Source organism: Citrus sinensis, chromosome 3 (genome assembly GCF_022201045.2).
Source record: "Citrus sinensis cultivar Valencia sweet orange chromosome 3, DVS_A1.0, whole genome shotgun sequence".
Classification (NCBI taxonomy): Eukaryota; Viridiplantae; Streptophyta; class Magnoliopsida; order Sapindales; family Rutaceae; genus Citrus; species Citrus sinensis.
Genome location: NC_068558.1, coordinates 14,066,036 through 14,089,513, shown reverse-complemented (window position 1 = coordinate 14,089,513; position 23,478 = coordinate 14,066,036). Strand labels below are relative to the sequence as shown.

General features: G+C 34.2%; 1 protein-coding gene, 1 non-coding gene and 1 pseudogene across 3 annotated transcripts in view; all 3 read right to left on the bottom strand.

Annotated features, from left to right (window-relative positions):
• Positions 1 to 8,053: 8,053 nt before the first annotated feature.
• LOC102616390 (protein SRG1-like) overlaps positions 8,054 to 23,478 on the bottom strand; it is a 46,846-nt gene continuing 31,421 nt past the window's right edge. The window contains exons 1-4 of one of the 2 annotated variants that reach the window (XM_006477743.4): positions 10,129 to 10,537; positions 9,062 to 9,309; positions 8,638 to 8,962; positions 8,054 to 8,559 (exon numbers count right to left, since the gene is read on the bottom strand). In XM_006477743.4, coding sequence (XP_006477806.2) covers positions 8,302 to 8,559; positions 8,638 to 8,962; positions 9,062 to 9,309; positions 10,129 to 10,365 — 1,068 coding nt within the window. In that variant the 5' untranslated portion in view covers positions 10,366 to 10,537 and the 3' untranslated portion in view covers positions 8,054 to 8,301. Of the gene's footprint in view, positions 8,560 to 8,637; positions 8,963 to 9,061; positions 9,310 to 10,128; positions 10,538 to 23,478 lie in introns of those variants that run through there. The other variant, XM_052436586.1, reaches the window with a different exon arrangement.
• Positions 11,987 to 14,348, bottom strand: LOC127900982 (protein SRG1-like; annotated as a pseudogene).
• Positions 18,347 to 18,453, bottom strand: LOC112497795 (small nucleolar RNA R71). The gene has a single exon (XR_003064777.2). It is a non-coding gene; the product is annotated as a small nucleolar RNA R71 (small nucleolar RNA).

Genomic DNA, 23,478 nt, shown 5'->3' with positions numbered 1-23,478 from the left:
ACAATACTTATTAAAATCAAAGATGACAAATTTTTTTCATTTTAGTTCATATCTTGAAAAATAACTAATTTCATAAAATTATTCTCTTGTTATAAAAACATAATGTTTAATTTTTTGTTTAGTCAAAACATGTGATTTATTATAATCAAAATCAACATTTTATAGCCATATAGGCTAATAATAGAACCATTTTTTTTTGTAAACAATATCAGAGCTCCCAAAAGAGATAAATTAGGGCGAATAAAAACTTTATGAACAACTTTCTGTAGTTGAACCTTTAATTCCTTCAACTCAAGAGGTGCCATATGGTAAGGTGCTTTGGAGATACGTGCAGTGCCAGGCAATAAATTAATAGAAAATTCAATTTCTTGATCAGGAGGCAAATTAGGCAAATCCTCAGGAAATACATCTAAAAATTCCCTAACCACTTGATATCCCGAAGGGAAGCTTCACTATTATTATCAGTCAAACTTCACTATTATTATCGGTCACTACATACGGTAAAAAGCCCTCACATCCTTTTGCTAATATCTTGTTAGCCTTAAGTACAAATATTAGCCCCTCATAATTTTTTTGGTTGCCTCTAAACTGAAATTCTATATCTCCAAAATTTTAAATACAATCTCCTTTGAGAAATACTCAACACTAGCACGATAGGTTACTAATCAATCCATTATCGAAATAATATCTGCATTTTCAGGTTAGCATTTTGAGCCATTTCATGAAGGGTGGGGCTTTCCTCTTAATTACTCCCTGCAGATTACTCGTCTCAACCTCAACCACCACCATAATACATTAGGCAGTACCAGGATCAACCCTAATCCAAGGACCAATTACCCTTGAGCTACTCTATCACTCCCGTGTGGTAGGGTTCAACTAGTATCGTTGCTAGGAGACATTATCTTGTTGGTCATTAAGCATATACATGTAGAAAAATTGAATATTGCATTTCTTTCAAATTACAGATAAGATCATCTACCTATACACATATGAATAAATCAATAACTTGAAAGTCAAACTCTTTAACAAGAGCAAAAATGTGAAACATTGAAATGATTCATACAATTCAATCAGTGAAAATAAATTTTCGGACATACCTATAATCAACCCCATATTTTACCTATCATAAATCGCTACATTCCTAAAAGTGTGCAAGACCTCTATAGGATTTCAATCTTAAGCTATTGGTCATTGACCTTAAATGTCTACAAAATCTTATAACCATTTTCTTTGATACCAAAACTATAACACTCCAAATTCACCTAAGAATTTCAAGAGAAATTTAGAACGAAACCTCCTAACATTAATCTTATTGCTATTCCTAAACGAAAATAGCTATAGTCGAAACATAGTCTCTAAAATAATAAATATAACAATAATTCTCTAAAACAAAATTCAAGTCTAAACAATAACCAAAGTAGCAACAACTTATTCATTTAGAAAACGCCAAAGTTTCTGACCTAACAAATCCTCTTCTTTAGACCCAAAAACCCACATCTCTAAAATCAATCTGCAAAATGTTGGAGATGAAGAGTGAGCTGTCAATTCGATAAGCAAACTCATGCATAAGGTTACTAATAACGATAAAATACAAAACAATCATTATAAAGTACCATAAGTTAGAACCTAGTAAACATTTATAACCTAATACATATGTACGGTAAAACTCATAATTAGTTAAATCATAATGTAATAATCATTTTTAATAAATAATCATTTAGGAAATCATTTATCAATAAAACCATTCATTTATTCAATTGCTCATGCCATATAATGTCGCCTATACTTCTGGTGACCCAGCCAGTGGTTCAGTAAGTCACCTGTAACCCCAGTGACCCGGTATTAGTTTAGTAAGTCACCTGTAACCCTGATGACTTGGTTAGTAGTTCAATCAGGGTACGTTACCCAACTATAATCATCAATATGTGCACAAAATATAGCTAATGTTCGGTTATATCAGTAACAGTAACTACGGTCAATGAGCCAAAATCTTAAATACAGTTTCAATCTTTCAATATCAATCATTCAGTAATATTATGATAAAATACTCTTATAAGACATTGAATTGGAAAGCTTAACAAATATTTTTAAGGAAACCAATTTATGGAAAGACAATTATTTTAAAGTCATTTTTTAAATAGTTTAAGAAAATATTTTAAATAAAGTTTTAATCAAAAAATTATTTATTATCATAAAATATAAGAGTAAAATAACTTCAAAACCATAAAATGTCAATTTATATGAACAACATTATTCTTTTCTAGATATTTACATATATAACTATAATTAACATCATGTATGAGTTCACTTAACTCAATACGAAGCAATCAACAATAACCTCAATCACACGAGCTCGCTCTTGGCCTATAATTATCAAGATAAGATTCTTATCAATAATTGTTTTTTTTCAATTTTGACCTTGATAAGAAAGCCAAAATATCCTTAAACCATTTACTCTTACTAAAGCACATCAATTCACTAAACTACACTCGACCGTCTTATAGGAGTTGATTTCTAACAAGCTATAATTATGTTAGAAAAATCAGAAATATTACAAAAAACTATTGCGAACATGTTTGCATTGAATATAAAAGTTAAATTTATAAGGCGTTCACTATGAAAAAGTAACCCAAACTCGCTTCAATATCAACCCTCGCAATTCTAGAAAACAATTTCCAAGATTGTGGCAGCCTAGCTCTATGATTTTTTAATTATTTTTATATAAAGCCGTATATATATATATATGTGTGTGTGTGTAAAATGAAAAACATTCCTAGAATTTTTAGAAATCGTTTGAGTTACCAAATAAATTATAGTAACAAGAACTACTACTGAAAATTGGAATTTTCCAACACTAGTGTTCTAATTTTGAAAAATCAAAACAATTAATATACAATGAGTTTTGAATGATAAACATTTAAATAGAAAGATAAAGATGTCTAGTTTAATAAATTATAAAATTTCATGCATGAGACTTAATGAAAACAGTAGTCATATAACATTGAATCTCTATTGTTCACTATTTTCAAGATAAAATAATAGCACCACTTTCACTCAATAACAACATAAATCAATAGATGATCATGCTTTCACCATTTTATCAATATAATACACACAAAATCATTCAATCAATCACATAAAATCACAAATAAAACCAAAAGGCTAAATGATTATAAATTCTTACCTACCTTCAAAACAAAATTGAAACTCAATAATTTCTTTATGGAAAAGAAAAAAACCAATCAAAATCTACTTCTCTTCTTAAAAAAAAGAACATAAGTTTACTCTTGTGTGTGCTGCTATATTCTTTTTTTTTTTTCATTAGCCTCTAGGATTTTGAGAAACAAACGCAAGAGGAGCTTTTATAAAGCCAAGCCTTTTAACATCCTTACATATTTAGGAATTTATTTCCTTTTTTTAATAAGGTATTTAATAAATTGGTAAATCAAATAAATAAAGAAAAAATAAAACACACTTAAAAATCATTAGCCTAAAATACTATATTTCTAAAATAGATATAATAATAATAATAATAATAATATAAATAAATAAATAAATAAAACAAAATAATGGATGTTACACAATTAGTGCCCTAATGATGATTTTAAGGAATAATAAATGCAGAAGATTCCTTATACATCAGTAGTAGAAAGTCTGATGTATGCTTAGATTTGTATACAACTGAATATTGCATACATTACTGGAATGTTGGATAGACATTTAAGTAATCCAGGGGTAAACTATTGGGAAATACCCAAACGGGTCTTGCAATATTTACAGAGAACAAAAGACTACATGTGCACGTATCGTAAGTTAGATCAGCTTGAGATCGTTGGATATACTAACTCTGATTTTGTTAGATCCCAAGATAATATGAAATCTACTTTTGGTTACATCTATCTACTAGATAGGGGTGTTGTTTCCTGGAAGAGTGCTAAACAGTCTCTTATAACCTTTTCTACTATAGCACCGGAGTTCATAGCTTGTTACGAAACATCCATTCACGAAATATGGCTACGAAATTTCGTCACAGAGTTACACATTTTAAATGGATAGACCACTTAAGCTATTTTCTGACAATAAGTCAGTAGTGCTATATTCCAATAACAATAAGAGTTCGACGATGTCACAGTATATAGACATCAAGTTTCTAAGGAATTCAGAGTGGACAATTGTCTATAAAGTATAATAGTACAAACTCCATGATTACAGATCCGTTTACTAAGGGAATGCCATTTAAAATGTTTCATGAGCGCATTGTTCATATGGGTATCGTGTCATTTAAGGATATTCATTTTTAATGGGAGTTTGTAACTTTTAAATGCTTTTATGATATAAACATTTTTCGGTTTAGGGATATTTAAGGTTATTTTCTGTAGAAATAAAATTTTGGTTTATTCACACTCTAATTTTGTATGATTTGATCTCATTAAAGTTTAAGGTGGATCAATTGGAAATAGGCATGTTAAGATCACATTACATGAAATTTTCATCCTACACACCCATATCATGATCTATGCCATTCAGTCATATTGGCATAGTGAGCATTGATGCGTCAAGTTACGATATTTGTAACAAGGGCCGTTTTGATCCTATGTTGGTATGATTGATGGACCGAATTGGCTATAGATGCATTTTGGTAACGACAGTAAAGTTGAGCTCATATGATTATTTTTGTAAAGTATAATTATAAAGTTACATATATAGCCCAAGTGAGAGGTTGTTGGATCTTTAATCTAGCATTGTTGGATCCTTTATCCAATGTTGGGCTTATATGTGAATAATTTTATGTTGTTAATTGTCATATAAGATTAAGCCAAATTAAAATTTATCTAAAGGTTTACGTAATTTGGGCTTTAATGTATCTAATAGATTATGGGCCTTTAATGTATAGAGACTTAAGACTAATTTCAATTTTTATGATGGGTTGAAATAAGAATACCTAAAAACAAAAGGAAAATCCATCTATATAAGTAGTTACTGTCCCTAGGTCACACATATCGTTCTATTCTCTATTGACATCTCATCATTAGAGAGAGTGTATAAAGAAGTTTCAAGGATTCTCTAGGAGAACCTGTTGATTTGGAAGACAAACTACTCGACTCTAGAGAGCAATTGTGCATTATGAACTTAGGTACACTGTCGCATATTTTGTTATTAATTCTTGGTGATACAACATACATGTTCCTAAATTTAGGTGATGATTTTCACCAAAGAATTTATTGTTCTTACACTTATTACTTATTTTTAATTCCACACACAATTGTAATAGCAAGGTCCCCCACGGTTTTTGTACTACACTCCTTAGTTATCCAAAATGAACTTATACTAATCTTGAATATGTTCAATTCTCAAGGCATCCAGATGAGATTTTCCCCTAAGCTTACGAGCACACAGATTCCCGAAGTATTCTTCAACTGTCACTCTTTTAAACAATGGAGGAGTGTTTTCAGAGACCAAATTGGACGCAGGGTACATTTCACCATCATATCTCACTGAGTAAATTGTGCCAATGGAAAGTCTTCCTTTGTACAGAGTTTACAATTACACGATGCTCAATGCTACGGTATGTCCCATTGGATATAATATGCCATGTAAAAATTATTAAAGCACATAAGCAGGCGCATATAAATGCCAAGTTAAGTAATTTACTATAATTATTACCTCCAATGAGTCTCCAATGTCGACAATGAAAGCATTAGGAAGTGGAGCAACAGGAATTAATGAAAGCACACATTAGCTAGCTCATATGAATGTCAAGTCAAAACAACTTATCATAATAATTACCTCCAACACATTTCCAACGTTGACAACGAAAGCATTTGGGAAAGGTGTAATATGAATCCACTTTCCATCCTTCTTGATCTGGAGACCTTCTACTTCATTGATTTCCAACAGAATTGCAAGTGCAGAGTCATCAGAATGAGTTGAGAGGCCCACAACCTTCTCCGGCTAAGGACATGGAGGGTAATAGTTCATCCCCATTGATTGGAAACCATTTTCAAAGTATTCTCTCAATTCTTCATCTTTGATATTTAAAACTTTTCCCATTTTCGATACCAGGTTCATGGCCAGAGAGTTTTAACTCCACTGAATAAATTCCAAGATTTCCTATAAGAAAAAAGAAGACGCAATTAGAAGGTTTAGTATATGATTGTGGTGGATTGTTAAATAAGTTATTATTTAGCAGTATTCTTTCAAAATCATAAGTGGTTGTCAAATTTTACTAGATATAACTGACTTGGGATCTTTCTCTGAACATAATACATTTGCAATCATCAAATAACTGACTAGAGAGAGAGAAAGAGAAACCTGAGGGGTAAAGAGGGAGCTTAGGAAACAAGTGGGGTTTCCTCAGATGAATTGGAAGAGTAGTCATGAAGAAAATGTCAATCCAATCAACCTTTTGTTCCTCGGATATAACAAATGCTTGTCCAAATCCTTCCATATTTGTTAGATTTCAATAAACTAATAGAATCGCATTTGCATTATACTCCATCATAAATTTGCTTATAGTTCTTCTCAAGCTACCGTAAGCCTAGACATCTGAAAGATATTAAAGACAATTTAATTTTCAAGAATGCAGGTTTGTCTTCTCATCTATACAAGAAAGCAAGTTAGATGGTCCATAATCGGACAAGGTCAGTTACATCCCCCAATTTTCAAAAAAAAAAAAAAAGGAGTGCTTAAACCGGCTTGGTTAAGACTATCTAGACTCAAATTTTGTTACAGCTTTCTTATTGCTAACTTACAGAGTAAGAAAGCATTGATACAGAGTAGGCCAAATTTGTGGCCTACTTGACCTATAAGAATGAAACACAATCTAATCTGAATTTGATCGACTGTACTTTTTGATTGAGAGTATATAGATTTCTTAATTCTTGACGCCAGACTACTATTAATAAACCAAGCATGTCCAAATGAAAAAATACAAACTTGGGTGCCTCACGACAGGTGTAGCTTAGCTGGTTGTGAATGTAATTCGCAATTTGCAGATATCTGCGCTCGAGTAACAATATGGGACAAACGGTGGTATTTACTAGATGAGGTCTCATCCCAAGCAAATCCTTTAAAAGCAAAATAATAATAACTCGGCAAAGGAGTTTACCTAGAAAGAAGCCCATTCTTTGCAAGCGAAGTGGAGCCTGGACAACTCAGAATCCATTGACTCTTCAGAAAACAAGCTCTGCAATACCCGTGAATCCAAATTATTATCAGAAATTGTGGTTAAATCTTGGCCTGGTCGTATGTATCTGGGAGGGATAGCTAACATAGGATTCTTGGCCGACTCTTGAACACAAGGCACAGGCAGAGAACCTCCGAACTTGGCCTTCTTTTTGTTCCACAAATTCTCTCAACAATAATGCTCCAGAGTTTTATTGACAAAGCAAATGTTGAAAATGTATTATTTTCAACAAGTCATTATTTGCTGTGGCCTTGTGTGAGACTAATCCACCATTGCGGGTCTAGGGTTGGCCCATAGATATTTTGTGAATATGACAGTTGCAGTCTGCTGTTGTGTTGCTGTCTGCTGCGAATTATAAAAAAGATAGTGCATTGCCTTCACAAACTCTTAAGAATTTGGATACCATGCTAATTTCTTTTACATGGTCTGATGACAACCAATCAAAATCTTGTATTTTTCTCAGCATAATAGCTGATCATCAACCGTAGTTCCAAGTTCAACTTTGAGAGAGACGATCTGAATATGAAATCCAAAGTTATAGCTTTGCAGCTTGTGTAACTAACATCTATTTTCAGCTATTGATGGCAAAATTTTTCGTTAGTGGTAACAAGTTATGTATTCGTCACAATGTGTGTTATGGAATGGAATATTTAAGACGTGGAAGGACAACATTGTTGTTAATAATCAAACACTTGTTACTATTAACTGAAAACCATAACGGCTGATACAGAAACTACACTGGTTCTTTGGTAATATTATCTGTATGTATCATAAAAATTTGGAAACCAAGTCATATAGTCCTTGAAATCTCATTAAAAACAAGTCAGGTATGCAAAAATTCTATTTCAAGAAAGAAAGATACTGCTCTGATATAAGCACCACTATATATCATGGGAAGATTCCAGGCATAAGTCTGCAATTCTTAAGATTCTTACATGGTCTATTCAGTATCTCAAATGATAGAGCTATTAGAAACACAACGACCCTAGCATAGCAGGTTATACCACAGTATTCATAGAACTTATTTCTTATTTTCAGTTCCACACACAATCTTAATGGCAAGGCCCTTCAGAGTTTTTGTACCAAACTCTTTAGTTATCCGAAATAAACTTATACTAGCCTTGACCATGTTGAATTCTCAGGGAATCCAGCTGAGATTTTCCCCTAAGCTCACGAGCATACCGGCTCCTAAAGTATTCTTCAATTCTCATTCTTCTAAACAAAGGAGGAGTTTTTTCAGAGATCAAACTGGAGGCAGGATACACTTCACCATCATATCTCACTGAGTAAACTGTGGCAACGGAAAGTCTTTCCTGTACAGAGTTTACAACTGCACGATGCTCAATGCTACGGTATGTCCCATTGGTTATAATCTGCCATGTAAAACTTATTAAAGCACATAAGCAAGCGCATAAAAATGCCAGGTTAAGGTAATTTATTATAATTATTACCTCCAATGTGTCTCCAATGTTGACAATGAAAGCATCCGGGAGTGGGGTAACAGGAATCCACTTTCCATCCTTCTTTACCTGGAGACCCTCCACTTCATTAAGTTGTAGCAGAATGGTAAGTGCAGCTGCATCAGAATGTGGCGACAGGCCCATAACCTTCTCGGGCTGAGGACATGGAGGGTAATAATTCATCCTCATTGCTTGCACTCCATTTTCAAAGAATTCTCTCATTTCTTCATCTTTGATATTTAACACTTCTCCCATTTTCGATATTAGGTTCTCGGCTAGGGATTTTAATTCCATTGAGTAAACTTCCAAGGTCTCTCTACAGGAAAAGAAGATGCACTATCCTTTATTTGTTTGCAAATCAAAATGACATTGACATAGAGAGAGAGAGAGAGAGAGAGAGAGAGAGAGAGAGAACCTGAGGGAAGGAGGGAGCTTAGGAAATAAGTGTGGCTTCCTCAGATGAACTGGAAGAGTCAGCATGGAGAAAAGGTCAGCCCAATCAAGCTTTTGTTCCTCAGATACAACAAAGGCTTGTCCAAAGCCTTCCATATCTCCTGGATGCTGCCAATATTTTTTCTTTTCTTCCATGCTGAGATTGAAGAATCCCTCAACCTCTTTCTTTAATTTCTCTAGAAATGCTGTGCTCATTCCATGATTTACCAGCTGAAAAAAATACAGGAACGAAATGCAGCAAAGATTTAATAATCGTGCCACTAAGCTCACAATAGTCCAGGTGTTTTATGAAGACAGATTGCAACTTATCTGACTGATTTAGAGATAAGATTTACCATCAAAGATAGCTAAAAGCATTTGTTACATTTAAATCTTCTCAACAATTAGTTTCCACAGGTGTTTTTTATTCATTCTATTGGAGAAATTTCGGTTATTCTAGAATAACTATAACGAGCATGAAGTTCTTGTGGTTTGTTCACACCTAGAATTTGAAAAATCATACAACAGCAAATAATCTCAATGTTACTTCGAATTGTCTTTAAATCAGAGTAATTTGCAACATTGACTACAGAAATGAGTACATTTTCTAAGAGGTCTTAAACAATTTACGATAGTATATCTTTTAAAATTTTGACAGAAGCATATTTCTCATAAGGTACCAAAAGCCATTGAGGCAGAGGAGGGGAAATTTCTCAAGACCGTCTTTTTCATACATATTGCGTGTTTGACATTTAGGAATGAAATAGCTAATTAACCCATGTCTGGAGGGGGAAAGGTAAAGCAGTATAGAAAGTCAATAATAAATAAACCAGAGACAAGTTCTTCTTTTCACAAGCTGCAGTCCTAAGCCACGGACAACACCGAAAAGTGAAACCATGATCTGCTAACATCAATGATACGTGGGTTTAAGAAATAAATATGAATTTTAATTTTGCCTATTGGATTGAGAATTTGCATATTTCTCGATTCTTGTTCACAAACAAGCATGTTCTGGCGAAACAATTTTCTAACTTTGCTAAAGCATTATACCTGGAAAAAACCCCATTCTTTGCATGCGAAGTCGAGCTTGGCTAGCTCAGAATCCATTGATTCTTCAGAAAGTAAGCTTTGCATGTCAATAACTGGTATCTGTGAAATCAAAGTATCATCAGAAATGAGTGGTGAATCTTGATCTGGACGTATGTATCTGTCGGGGACAACTAACGCAGGATTCTTGACCAACTCTTGAACACAAGGCACAAGGAGAGAACTTCCAATCTGGGCCATCTTTTGTTCCTCAAATCCTTTCAAGATTGCTGCAGCTTTGTATTGATTTTGGAACAAGACTGAGTGCCGACAATCACAAAAGTAAAAAAGAATCTTTTTCCAAGAAATTAATCAGCATCCTCCACCTAACCATTCATGAAGTATTTTTAATTTTTTGCACATGTTTAGAATGCATAATAAAATATTCGCAGGTCAAAACTATCCTCTATTGATAAGGATAACAAATCATCAGCCAATTAATTAGGGTAATTTTTAAAAACCTCTCCTGAGATTTGGGTTTGTTGTAAGTAGATGATGAGAATTAATTTATTTGTAAAAAATTCTCTATTGTAAGTTAATTTTAACATTGACCGTTAGTTGACTGTGCAAAGACAATATTACCCTTAACAATAATTTATAGACAGAAATAACTATAAAAAAATTAAAATTATTAATTATTTTACCCTCTTTAAATTATTGATATTTTCTTAAAGTTCCTATAAGAAAGATAAAATTAAAAATTTTAAAAATTCTCTTTAAATTATTGATATTTTCTTAAAGTTTCTACAAAAAAGATAAAATTAAAAACTTGAAAATAAAATAGTTATAATCTTTACCTATGATATTGTAAATTTTTGGAATTGACAAGGATAAAATTGTAAAAAAATAGGGTTTGTGCTTTTCGCGCCAACAATTTTAATTTTTTTTTAGTTATTTCCGTCTACAAGCTATTGTTGAGGGTAATATTGTCTTTGCACAGTCAACTAACGGTCAATGTTAAAATTAACTGACGGTAAGGGATTTTTTATAAATAAACAGATTCTCGCTATCTGCTTGCAACAAGTCCAAACCTCAGTGGAGATTTTTAAAAATTATCCCAATTAATTATTTGTGGTTCCCACCTTGTCATCAACCCAAAAGGCAAAGGTATTTTCAATACTGCGTTTTGTTTTCTTTTTCCCTTTCTATTTTTCTTTCACAACTTGGCATTGATCTCGGAGCATTTGCGCTTGACTTGTGCGAGTAATCCACCATTGCGTGTCTGCAGTTAAAAGGACTTCTTAAAATTTTTTCTAACACGCTGCAATCTGGTGCTGTGTTGGAATTGACTGTGCACTATTAAGAAAACAGTGGGTTCCAATTGTAATCGATTAGTCATTTATACAATTATAGCTGTTTATATTTAGGCATTAATTATCTTTATATTTTTATCTGATAACAACCAATTAAAACCTCATATTTTGCTTGCGAATCCAAGTTCCACTTACGAAAGTAACATCTGTCTCATTTTTAATTATTGATAATTATTATTACTATTATTATTATTTTTTATTATTATTATTGGTAACAAGTTACAACTTATGTACTCATGCAATGTGTTCTATGGAGAACAATGTTGCTACAAGCAATACAAAATTTGTTACAATTTATTGTCTTGAATATTTTCGGTAAAAACTACTTATTTTAACTACATGCATGCTACTGGGGAAGGTTGTAAAACAAATTATCACAACAATCTGCTTAATGTGACGGATGGTTAAGCCAAATGACAACATATAACCCAAGCATGTTGTTATCTATTCAACTTCAGTGACATTGTAACAAAATATATTGTTGATAAGGATGTAATTGGACAAGCAAGCGTTAGAATGGCATGCTTAAGTATTTAATATCATATTTGAATCATCTTTAACTCCGAAAGCAAGTGAAATAGTTCTTGAAATCTGATAAAAACATGACAAGCCTGCAAAAATTCTATTCCAAAAATGAAAGACACTGATCCAAAATAAGCACAATTATCATCAGAAAATTCCTGGCACAAATCTGCAATTATCCAAAATAATTATGCTAGCCTCGACCATGTTGAATTCTCAGGTCATCCAGGTGAGATTTTCCCCTAAGCTCACGAGCAAATCGGCTCCTAAAGTATTCTTCAACTGTCACTCTTCGAAACAATGCAGGAGTTTTTTCAGATATCAAACTGGATGCTGGATATATTTCACCATCTAATCTCTTTGTGTAAAATGTGGCAATGGAAAGTCTTTCTTGTATAGAGTTCACAATTGCACGATGCTCAATGCTACAGTATGTCCCATTGGTTATAATTTGCAGTGTTAAAAATATTAGAGCACATGAGAAGGGACATAAAAATGCCAAGGAAAGTAATCATAATTATTACCTCTAATGTGTCTCCGATGTTGACAATGAAAGCATTTGGCAGCGGTGTGATAGGAATCCATTTTCCATCGTTCTTGATCTGGAGACCTTCTACTTCATTGATTTGTAGCAGAATGGTAAGAGCAGAGCCATCAGAATGAGGGGTGAGGCCCATAACCTTTTCTGGCTGAGGACATGGAGGGTAATAGTTCATCCTCATTGATTGGAAACCATTGTCAAAGAATTCTCTCAATTCTTCATCTTTGATATTTAAAACTTTTCCCATTTTCGATATCAGGTTCATGGCCAAAGATTTTAACTCCATTGAGTAAACTTCCAAGGTGTCTCTACAAGAAAAAAGAAGGTAAAACATTAGATAGAATCATAGAAGGTTTAATTTTCTCTTTTTGTTTGCAAATCCATATCAAGCACAAACAGAGAGAACCTGAGGGAAGGAGGGAGCTTAGGAAATAAGTGTGGCTTCCTCATATGAACTGGAAGAGTGATCATGGAGAACATGTCAGCCCAATCAAGCTTTTGTTCCTCAGATACAACAAAGGCTTGTCCAAATCCTTCTACATCTCCTGGATGCTGCCAATATTTTTTCTTTTCTTCCATGCTGAGATTGAAGAAGCCCTTAACCTCTTTCTTCACTTTCTCTAGAAATGCTGAGCTTACTCCATGGTTTACCAGCTGAAATTATGCAGGAATGAACAGCAGCTAAGATTTGATAATCGTGCCACTAGGTTCACAACCGTCCAGGCGTTTTATGAAGACAGATTGCAACTTATTTGACTGATTTAGAGACAAGATTTGCTGTCAAAGATGGCTAAAAGCATTTGTTACATTTCAACTGAGAACATTGCTGTTGCATTAAACACCAATTTTATTTTGTTTATAAATCTAATCAATGATTGATTTTTACAAGTGTTTTTTACTCATAGTTTTGGAGAAATTTGAATATTCTAGAACAGCTAATAATCTGCGGGAGTCTTATACAATTTACTATATCGTTTATCACATATTGACAGAAGCATATTTCTCATAAGCTACCAAAAGCTATTGAGACAAAGTAGGTGAAATTTGTCATGGGCATCTTTTAATACAAATTATACTAACAAATCTATGGCTATATGTAAAGGTAAAGTAATAAAGAAAGTCAAAAACAAATATATCAATGGAATCTGGGTTTCAGAAATAAATGGTGAGTGTTTTCTTCTCATATCGCCTCAAATTGTACAATAAAACAAGAGACAACTTCCTTGACATTTCACAAGCTGCGGTCCTAGAAGCACTGAAAGCAGCAAAAGGACTAGATGGGAAAATTTGAAATCATGACATGCTAAATCAACGGAAACTGGGTTTCAAAAATAGATATTTTGTGACTGAGAGTTTTGCAGATTTCATGATTCTTAAATCACAGACAAGCATGAAAAATCTTTCTAACTCTGCTAAAGCATTTTACCTGGTAAAAACCTCATTCTTTGCAAGCGAAGTCGAGCTTGGCTAACTCAGAATCCATTGATTCTTCAGAAAGCAAGCTCTGCATGTCAATAATTGGTATCTGTGAAATCAAAGTATCATCAGAATTGAGTGGTGAATCTTCGTCCGGACGTATGTATCTAGGAGGGACAACTAACATAGGATTCTTGACCCACTCTTGAACACAAGGAACAAGCAGAGAACCTCCAATCTTGGCCATCTTTTGTTCCACAAATCCTCTTAAGATTGCTACAGCTTTGTATTGGTTTTGGAACAAGAGTGCAGGGTGCAGACAATCGCAAGAGTTGAAAACAATTATTTTCTAACAAATCAGCATCCTCCACCTAACCGCTCATGATATATTTTTATGCAAATGACTGATCTGGATTATTTTAAGGGGACCATTCAACAGCATGGTAAAATATGGGCAGGAAATAGACCATCATTGATAATCACAACTAACAAATCAGCTAGTCGATTAATTATTAGTAATTCCCATATTACCTAATACATTAATAGTACTAACGGACGAGCCCTCACCTCGTTCACCTTTTGACTCCGAATCATCCTGTTCGTATGCTTCTTACATGGTCTGAAGGAAAAATGAAAATTCTAGAAATATTTTTCTTATTGAATTCAGCAGCGGAGTAATCGAATATTGGATTATGTTAATGGTCAAAAGAAATCGCAAGTGGAAATCCTTATCTGATCACAATATAAATGCCCTTTTTATGGATTGTTCAATGTTCTTAATTTTAATCTTCACGAAGAAGAGAAGAAGTTGATTTAGCAATTTTTACGTCTTTCTTGTTCTTATTATTAGAGAGATTTTATTCAAAGTGGAAGAAGTTAATTTAAACTCAACTTCCCTCTCAATTTCCATAAACTGTACATGTAACTACATGGTAGTTACCATGTGCGGGTCGGATTGGCTCGGCCCATCATGGGTGATCCACCCATCCCATATCTCCCATTCGTACATGATGGGATGACATCGAAACAGCAGAGCAGTGAACATAGAAATAATGAACAACCACATATCTTTAATCATACAGGTAGATATATCAAGTGACCATGAACATATCTAAAAATCCATTTGGTGAGTCAAAAACATATCTCGATTGCTAACTCAGGCAAAAGATGTCTCAATTGCAATCGTATGCAAGAGAATTTAAAAATATGTTCATTGTATCCTAGATTTAATTTATTTTAATACTCAAGCATACTAAATCCCATTAGTATGCTAAAATTGCACAATCTCTTTATGTATTCACAATTGTAATATCCCAAAGATATTATACAATTGGTCGACCAGTGAATCACATAAAAGAAAAATTAAATCTTTTTATCACACTCATGTTCATCAATTCAGAATAGTCGCTTTCCTAGTCATGTTTCATAGACCGAATAATGTAAAAGGTCATAGATAACATACTAAAGTAGCAGACACCACTCTGAGATCTCAAAAATATAGTTGATAGTCATAAGGATATCGGGATTGACTTATAAAAAGTTATATAGAATTTACACAATGAGAAAGATGGAAGATTATTTCATTTTCCATTTTGGGTACCAAGCACGCGTGGTATGATACACGTGTTACAGTAAATTTTCCATTTCAGGACTATAGATCTTAGTCTAGTCACTCTTTTAGAATGAACGCTCTCCTTTAGCGTAAAACGTAAGATCTCACATCTGGCTTCAATCAAGTCTCCATGATGGTGGGGTATATCATAGTCAGTCTATAATATGGGCAGGAAATAGACCATCATTGATAATCAAGTCGAAAAATCGTGTGAGACCTCTTGATTCTAGTCAAGGTAAAAAAACTTGTAGAATAACGCTGTTTATTTGGCTCTCAAACAAAAACATGGTTTTATTATTCTACTTGTCTCATCTCAGCTTGCTCCTAAAGCAATTGAGGTGACCGCTTGTGTAAGAAAACTAGTCTGGACCTGACGACATACTCTTATATATGTGTAATTATGTCTTTCATGGAATAAATTGAAATAAGAGATACTATTACATTTTCAAACAACTTATGTAATGAAGATGTTTATAACAAATAAGTGCATCTTAATAATAGTAATTTATAATCTACGTAGCCCTAATGATTTAGCATAAGAGGCGAATACATCCCTTATTACAGCTTTGGTAAGTGGATCAGTTATCATGCTATGTGTAGATATATATTGTATGGCTACTGATAACTCTATGAAATGAGAGTTATCATGGCACTTTTAAGCTTAAATCAATACTAATTAGAAAGTAAATTATGTGTTTCTATTGCATTTTTGTTACATTTTGCATAAATAATCATTTTAGTCAGTCTTAATAAGTTTTGCTTGATTTAAAGTAATTTGTGCTCAAATTGTGTGAATAATTGTAGGTTTCCAGAAGTTTATAATTCATGGAAGGAATGCTATGCAATAGGCTTGCAAAAATAAAGAAGAACATGGCTATAAAAGAATTGAAACAAATCTGGAACAGTACAGTTGCTGTAGCAACCATTGCTTTAGCCATTGCTGTAGCAATCTTGGAACAACGACGAAGAAAATTCTGTGCGGGATACTTGCAGAATTGCAATCTGTAGTTTCCTAATCTGACTTATGCGCGCTTTAGGCTTCTGTTTACCCTAATTTTCAACTATAAAAGAAGCACACATCATAAGGATTAAAGAGAGCCGTCACCCAAGGAGAAAAAAAAAAGAAACAAAAGAAAAACAAGATTCAAGAGAGAGATTAAAGGCTGCACAAGAGGAGAATTTGCATAAATCAATTGAGAGCTCAATCCTTCTTATTCTTCTCTTGTTTTCTTGTTTTCTATTTATTTATGGGATTGTGTTTCATTGCTGAAACTTTGTTCTTTATTTTTCTTTTACAAACCATGAACTAAATTTATTTGTGGTTGAGTGATAAACAATCTTGATGGTTTATTGACTGAATATATGTGTTGCTGCATGTTTACTGTAGCAGTTTGTTTTGATAGTACAAGTTAGGAGAGAGTAGCAAAATGGTCTATCTTAGTGGAACATATCAGAACAATACTTGATCTTAAATTGAACTTCCCGGATTGAGTTTTACTTGAGTCCCAAAAGGGCCATGCTTGATTTAAGATTAGTGATGAACTAGACATAGGGATTCACCTTGTAGGGTAAATAGAACCTAAGCGTGTAATGTTATATCTTATGTTGGCATAACAATTGATCACTGTTAGGTTGCATATAGATATAAAATATCCAACATGCGACGGCTGAGGATACATAAGGATTCTGTCCAGTGCTATAGCAGATGCTGCAGCAACCAAGCCAAACATTAGAAAAATAGTCAATACCATTAAGAGAGTTTATTCACTCAGCTACTATATACTCCCATTAGTTTTATCCTTGAGTTTGACGTGATAATTTACTTTGTTGCATTTTATTTATTGTGTTTTTATTTTAATTAGTACATTAGTTTCATTAATTGTTTATTTTATTTTAGCACAAAATCTGCACTGTTAAGATTTCTGTAGCAAATCTGATAACATCAATCCCTGTGGAGACGATCTTGAATACTCATTATTTTATTACTTGTTGTGTATACTTGCACATTGACACCAATAACATTAGTATTTATACACCAACAAGTTTTTGGCGTCGTTGCCAGGGATTGATTGTTAATTGTGATTTGTGAAATTAGTTTTAACAGTGCTAATTTTTTATTTTATTTTAATTTGTTTATTTTGTTGAAATAAGTGATCTAGCAACCCTCGCATGCGCAAATATAAATCTGTTGACTTCCAGTTTGATCCAGAAATTGAAAGAACTGCAAGGAGATTGAGAAGAGAGCATCGGGAATTACAAGCTGCTGTAGCAATGGATGATTTGCAAAATTTGAGAAACTTGAACTGTAAAGAGGGGATACAACCAGTCAATGTACATGAAGGTCTGAATGGACAATGTGTTCAAAGGCAACCAGGGAACAACAACATTATTCACATGGCGAACGATAGAGATAGAGCCATTCGAGACTACGCAGTGTTGACTCCTCAGGCCATACATTCAAGAATAGTTAGACCCGACGTTCAAGCTGAAAATTTTGAACTCAAACCCGTGATGTTTCAGATGCTTCAAACAGTGGGGCAATTTAATGGTGTGCCATCCGAAGATCCTCATCTACACCTTAAGTTATTTTTGGAAGTAAGTAATCCTTTCAAGATTGCTGGAGCATCGTAAGAAGCATTGAGACTCAGACTTTTTCCATTTTTTTTTAGAGATCGAGCAAGAGCATGGTTGAATTCTCTACCACCAGATTCTATCACTACATGGAATGATTTGGCTGACAAATTTTTTATGAAATACCTCCCGCTAACCAAGAATGCAAAGTTGAGGAACGAGATCACGTATTTCCATCAACTTGAAGATGAAAGCTTGTGTGATGCATGGGAGAGATTTAAGGAGTTACTCAGAAAATATCCTCATCATGGTATTCCTTGCTGTATGCAGTTGGAAACTTTCTATAATGGTCTCAACCCAAGCACTAGATTGATGGTGGACGCTTCAGTAAATGGGGCATTGTTATCTAAGTCTTACAATGAGGCTTATGAAATTTTGGAGAGGATAGCCAACAATAACTATCAGTGGCCATCAACCAGACAAGTTGCAGCAAGAGGAACAGCAGGAGTTCATAACATAGATGCCTTGACAGCATTGTCAGCCCAAGTAACTTCATTAACAAAAATGGTAAAGGCTATGACTACTGCTCCAGCAACTGTTAACCAAATATCTTATATGTCTTGCGTTTATTGTAGAGAATGGCATATATTTGACAATTGTCCTGGTAATCCAGCTTCGGTTAACTATATGGGCAGCTTCAATAGACAGAACCAAGACAATCCATATTCAAACACTCACAACCTTGGATGGAGACAGCACACAAAATTTTCATAGAGTTATTAGAACCAGACTGCTGCAGCACCTAGTGGACAGAACAGACCTGCTCAACCACCTGGATTTTATCAGCAAAATCAAGAGCAAAGAAGCATCAACAATGATCAATTCAGCTCCCTTGAAGGTTTGATTAAGGATTATATTATAAGGAATGAAGCAGTTGTCCAAAGTCATACTGTATCGTTGAGAAACATGGAAAATCAAATTGGACAGCTTGCTACAGCATTGAGCAACAGACCTCAAGGTAGTTTACCCGGTAATACAGAGAACCCAAGAAGAGAAGGGAAAGAGCACTGCAAAGTGATTAACTTAAGATCTGGAAAGGATGTTTATAGTCCCGTTGGTGTACCAAAAAGAAGAATTGAGTCCACCCAAGGCCAAGAAGACACTCAAGTAGAGAAAGAGTCACAATCTTCCACTTTTCAGAATGCAAATCAATACAGTTCTGCTACAACATCTGCAGAAAGTTATGATCCAACACCTGGTAGTGAGGAAGCTACAACACCAACAGCAACAGACCTGAGTAGAGCAAAAGAGAAGCAGTCTGCACAACCTACTGCAGCACAATAGTTTAGACACCCACCACCCTTCCCTCAAAGATTTCAGAAGCAACAACAAGACAAGCAGTTCAATAAAATCTTAGGAGTGCTGAAACAACTACATATCAATATCCCTTTTGTGGAAGCTCTAGAACAAATGCCAAATTATGCGAAATTTTTTAAGGATATCTTGACAAAGAAAAGAAGATTTGGAGAATTTGAGACAGTTGCTCTAACACAAGAGTGCAGCCGAATGCTTCAGAGTAAGATACCGCAAAAGATGAAGGATCCAGAAAGCTTCACAATCCCTTGCTCCATAGGCACTAAATATTGTGGCAAAGCACTTTGTGATTTGGGGGCTAACATCAATCTCATGCCTTTATCAGTGCTTAAGCAATTGGGAGTTGGTGAATGTAGACCAACAACAGTGACTTTACAACTTGTTGACAGGTCTCATGCATATCGAGAAGGGAAGATTGAAAATGTGTTGGTGAAGGTGGATAAATTTATTTTTCTAGTGGATTTCATTGTGCTAGACTTTGAGGCAGACAAAGAAGTGCCAATCATTCTAGGGAGACCTTTCTTAGCCACGGGAAAGACTTTAATTGATGTTCAAAAAGGAGAATTAACCATGAGGGTGAATGAACAGCAAGTGACATTCAATGTGCTGGATGCTATGAAGAGTCCCGATGAGATTGAATATTATGATTTTATCAGTGTTGTGGACTTTGTTGTAGCAGAGAGATTACACAGTTGCTGCAGTAAGGAAGAAATCATTGTTGTGACATTTGAAGAACTTGATGATGAAGATCATGGAGTAGCTAACATAGCATGGTCAGGAGAGAAGCAACCCCTCATAATTGACGAGCAAATCCAGCAAATGGAACTCACGCCAGACCAACAAGAATTCAAGGTTAATGGGCCAAGAGTGAAGCACTATATGAGAGATGATGTGAACAACCTAAAGACGAATATGTTCTTGAATGATTCAGGATGAGCAAACAAGAAAGGTCAGACTAAAAGACCTAAAATCAAGCGCTAATTGGGAGGCAACCCAATAAGGGAAGTTGTTTTAAGTTTTTATGGCATTGAATTTAGCTTTTAAATTATTTAATTTGTCTTTTTATTATTTTAAGTATGCATTTAATTTTTTATGTCTTTATGTTACATTGCAGCAAGTAAACAAAATGTGGGCAAAAAGAGCAGGAGGGAATTGCTGCCGCATCACTTACAGCATGACATATAACAGAAGATTCTCAAACAACAGAGGCATTTCTTGCTTTTGCAGCAGCAAATGGATTGATCAGATTTTTATGATAAGGAGTGTTTGAGAAGTATATCAAAGAAAAAGTGACCCTTTACAGCCTATGCTATAGCAATGCTTCCAGCAACAGGGGAGTACCCTTACCCACTAGTTTATTTTACTTCTTTCTGTAAAACTTTTCTTTAATTTAGTTTTAATTTTCTGATTCATTCTGCATGTCTTTTTATTTAGTGTATGCATGTCTGGTTTATGTGGTTTTGTTTTGTGTGCTTGTGAGGACACAACACCACTCAAGTTTGGGGGGGTTGTGTTTTTTAGTGCATGTGCTTGTGTTGTGTGAAGCTCTGTTATCTAATATTTGTGTATGGATTTGAAAACCTAATGAAGATAAATTGAGTGTTATTCAGTATTTATGAGAAAGCCAAGTAGAGATAGTTATAGATAAAGGTTGAACTTCTGTCCCAACACTTAGACTTTGGTTGAGTTTTATGAGAATGCTGTAGTAGAACCAGGAAAAAAAAAGAGTAGAAAATATCTCAAGTTTGGGGGAAAATTTTTGTTGGACTGTGCCTGTTATGAAATAAATTCTGCTCCAATGGTTTAAGTTGCTGAGTAACCAGGGTTAAGTATGCACCCTATATGCAAACTTGAGTCCAAAGGCAACACGAGCTACGAGCAGTGCTGCAGCAAAAGCAAAAAAAAAATGATGATAAAGAGGTCCGCTACCTAGGATACTGAGTAACCTGGTCTGTTCATAAGTCCCATGTTCAGCCTTGAGTCAAAGGTGTCCAAAGGTATGACCTAGATATAACATCCCAAATGCGTTGCTGTAGCAACTCCGACATGTACTTTGAATGAGTAATTGGGTGTCGTCATTACAAGTGATAGGCATTCACATGAAAGCTCAATGTTGCATTGAAAGGTTTAACTGGAAAAAACAAGTATTATTATTGTAGCACAGTTTGAGTTTATTTGTGAATTCTACTCCCCTATATGTGAATATCTTTGGTTCTATCTATGAATTATATGTCTATGTAATGTTGTAGCACCTCTGGAATTTGATCAAAGTGGCACACACACACTCTGGACAGAATGAAGCCTAAGTCTAGAACTAGATTGCTATGGCTATTTTGCATGATTAAGAGTGTGATCTGAGGGTGGAAGAATCCTTGCAAATCTGATGACAGAGCTAAGTTATTTGTTGCATGATTGTGTGATTGAAGTGTTAGCATTATTGTCATTACTTGAGGACAAGTAAGGGTTTAAGTTTAGGGGTGTGATAACTCTATGAAATGAAAGTTATCATGGGACTTTTAGGCTTAAATCAATACTACTTAGAGAGTAAATTATGTGTTTCTATTGCATTTTTGTTACATTTTGCATAAATAATCATTTTAGTCAGTCTTAATAAGTTTTGCTCGATTTAAAGTAATTTGTGCTCAAATTGTGTGAATAATTGTAGGTTTCTAGAAGCTTATAACTCATGAAAGGAATGCTATGCAATAGGCTTGCAAAAATAAGGAAGAGCATGGCTATAAAAGAATTGAAACAAATTTGGAACAGTACAGTTGCTGTAGCAACCATTACTATAGCCATTGCTATAGCAATCCTGGAACAACGACGGAGAAAATTCCGCGCGGGATACTTGCAGAATTGCGATCTGCAGTTTCCTAATCTGACTTATGCGCGCCCTGGGCTTCCGTTTACCCTAATTTTTAACTATAAAAGAAGCACACATTATAAGGATTAAAGAGAGCCGTCACCCAAGGAGGAAAACAAAAAGAAATAAAAGAAAAACAAGATTCAAGAGAGAGATTAAAGGCTGCACAAGAGGAGAATTTGCAGAAATCAATTGGGAGCTCAATCCTTCTTATTCTTCTCTTATTTTCTCATTTTCTATTTATTTATGGGGATGTGTTTCATGGCTGAAACTTTGTTCTTTATTTTTCTTTTACAAACCATGAACTAAATTTATTTGTGGTTGAGTGATAAACAATCTTGATGGTTTATTGACTGAATATATGTGTTGCTGCATGTTTGCTGTAGTAGTTTATTTTGATAGTATTTATTTTATTCATTATTTCGGTTGATCACCCATTTAATAATACAAGTTAGGAGAGAGCAGCAAAATGGCCTATCTTAGTGGAACATATCAGAACAATACTTGATCTTAAATTCAGTTTCCCGAATTGAGTTTTACTTGAGTCCCAAAAGGGCCATGCTTAATTTAATATTAGTGATGAACTAGACATAGGGATTCACCTTGTAGGATAAATAGAACCTAAGCGTGTAATGCTATATCTTATGTTGGCATAACAATTGATCACTGTTAGGTTGCATATAGATATAAGATATCCAACATGCGACGGTTGAGGATACATAAGGATTCTGCCCAGTGCTATAGCAGATGCTGCAGCAACCGAGCCAAACATTAGAAAAATAGTCAATACCATTAAGAGAGTTTATTCACTCAACTACTATATACTCCCATTAGTTTTATCCTTGAGTTTGACGTGATAATTTACTTTATTGCATTTTATTTATTGTGTTTTTATTTTAATTAGTACATTAGTTTCAGTAATTGTTTATTTTATTTTAGCACAAAACCTGCACTGTTAAGATTGCTATAGCAAATCTGATAACATCAATCCCTGTGGAGACGATCTTGAATACTCATCATTTTATTACTTGTTGTGTACACTTGCACATTGACACCAATAGCATTAGTATTTATACACCAACAACTACTTCTTTCTTTGCCA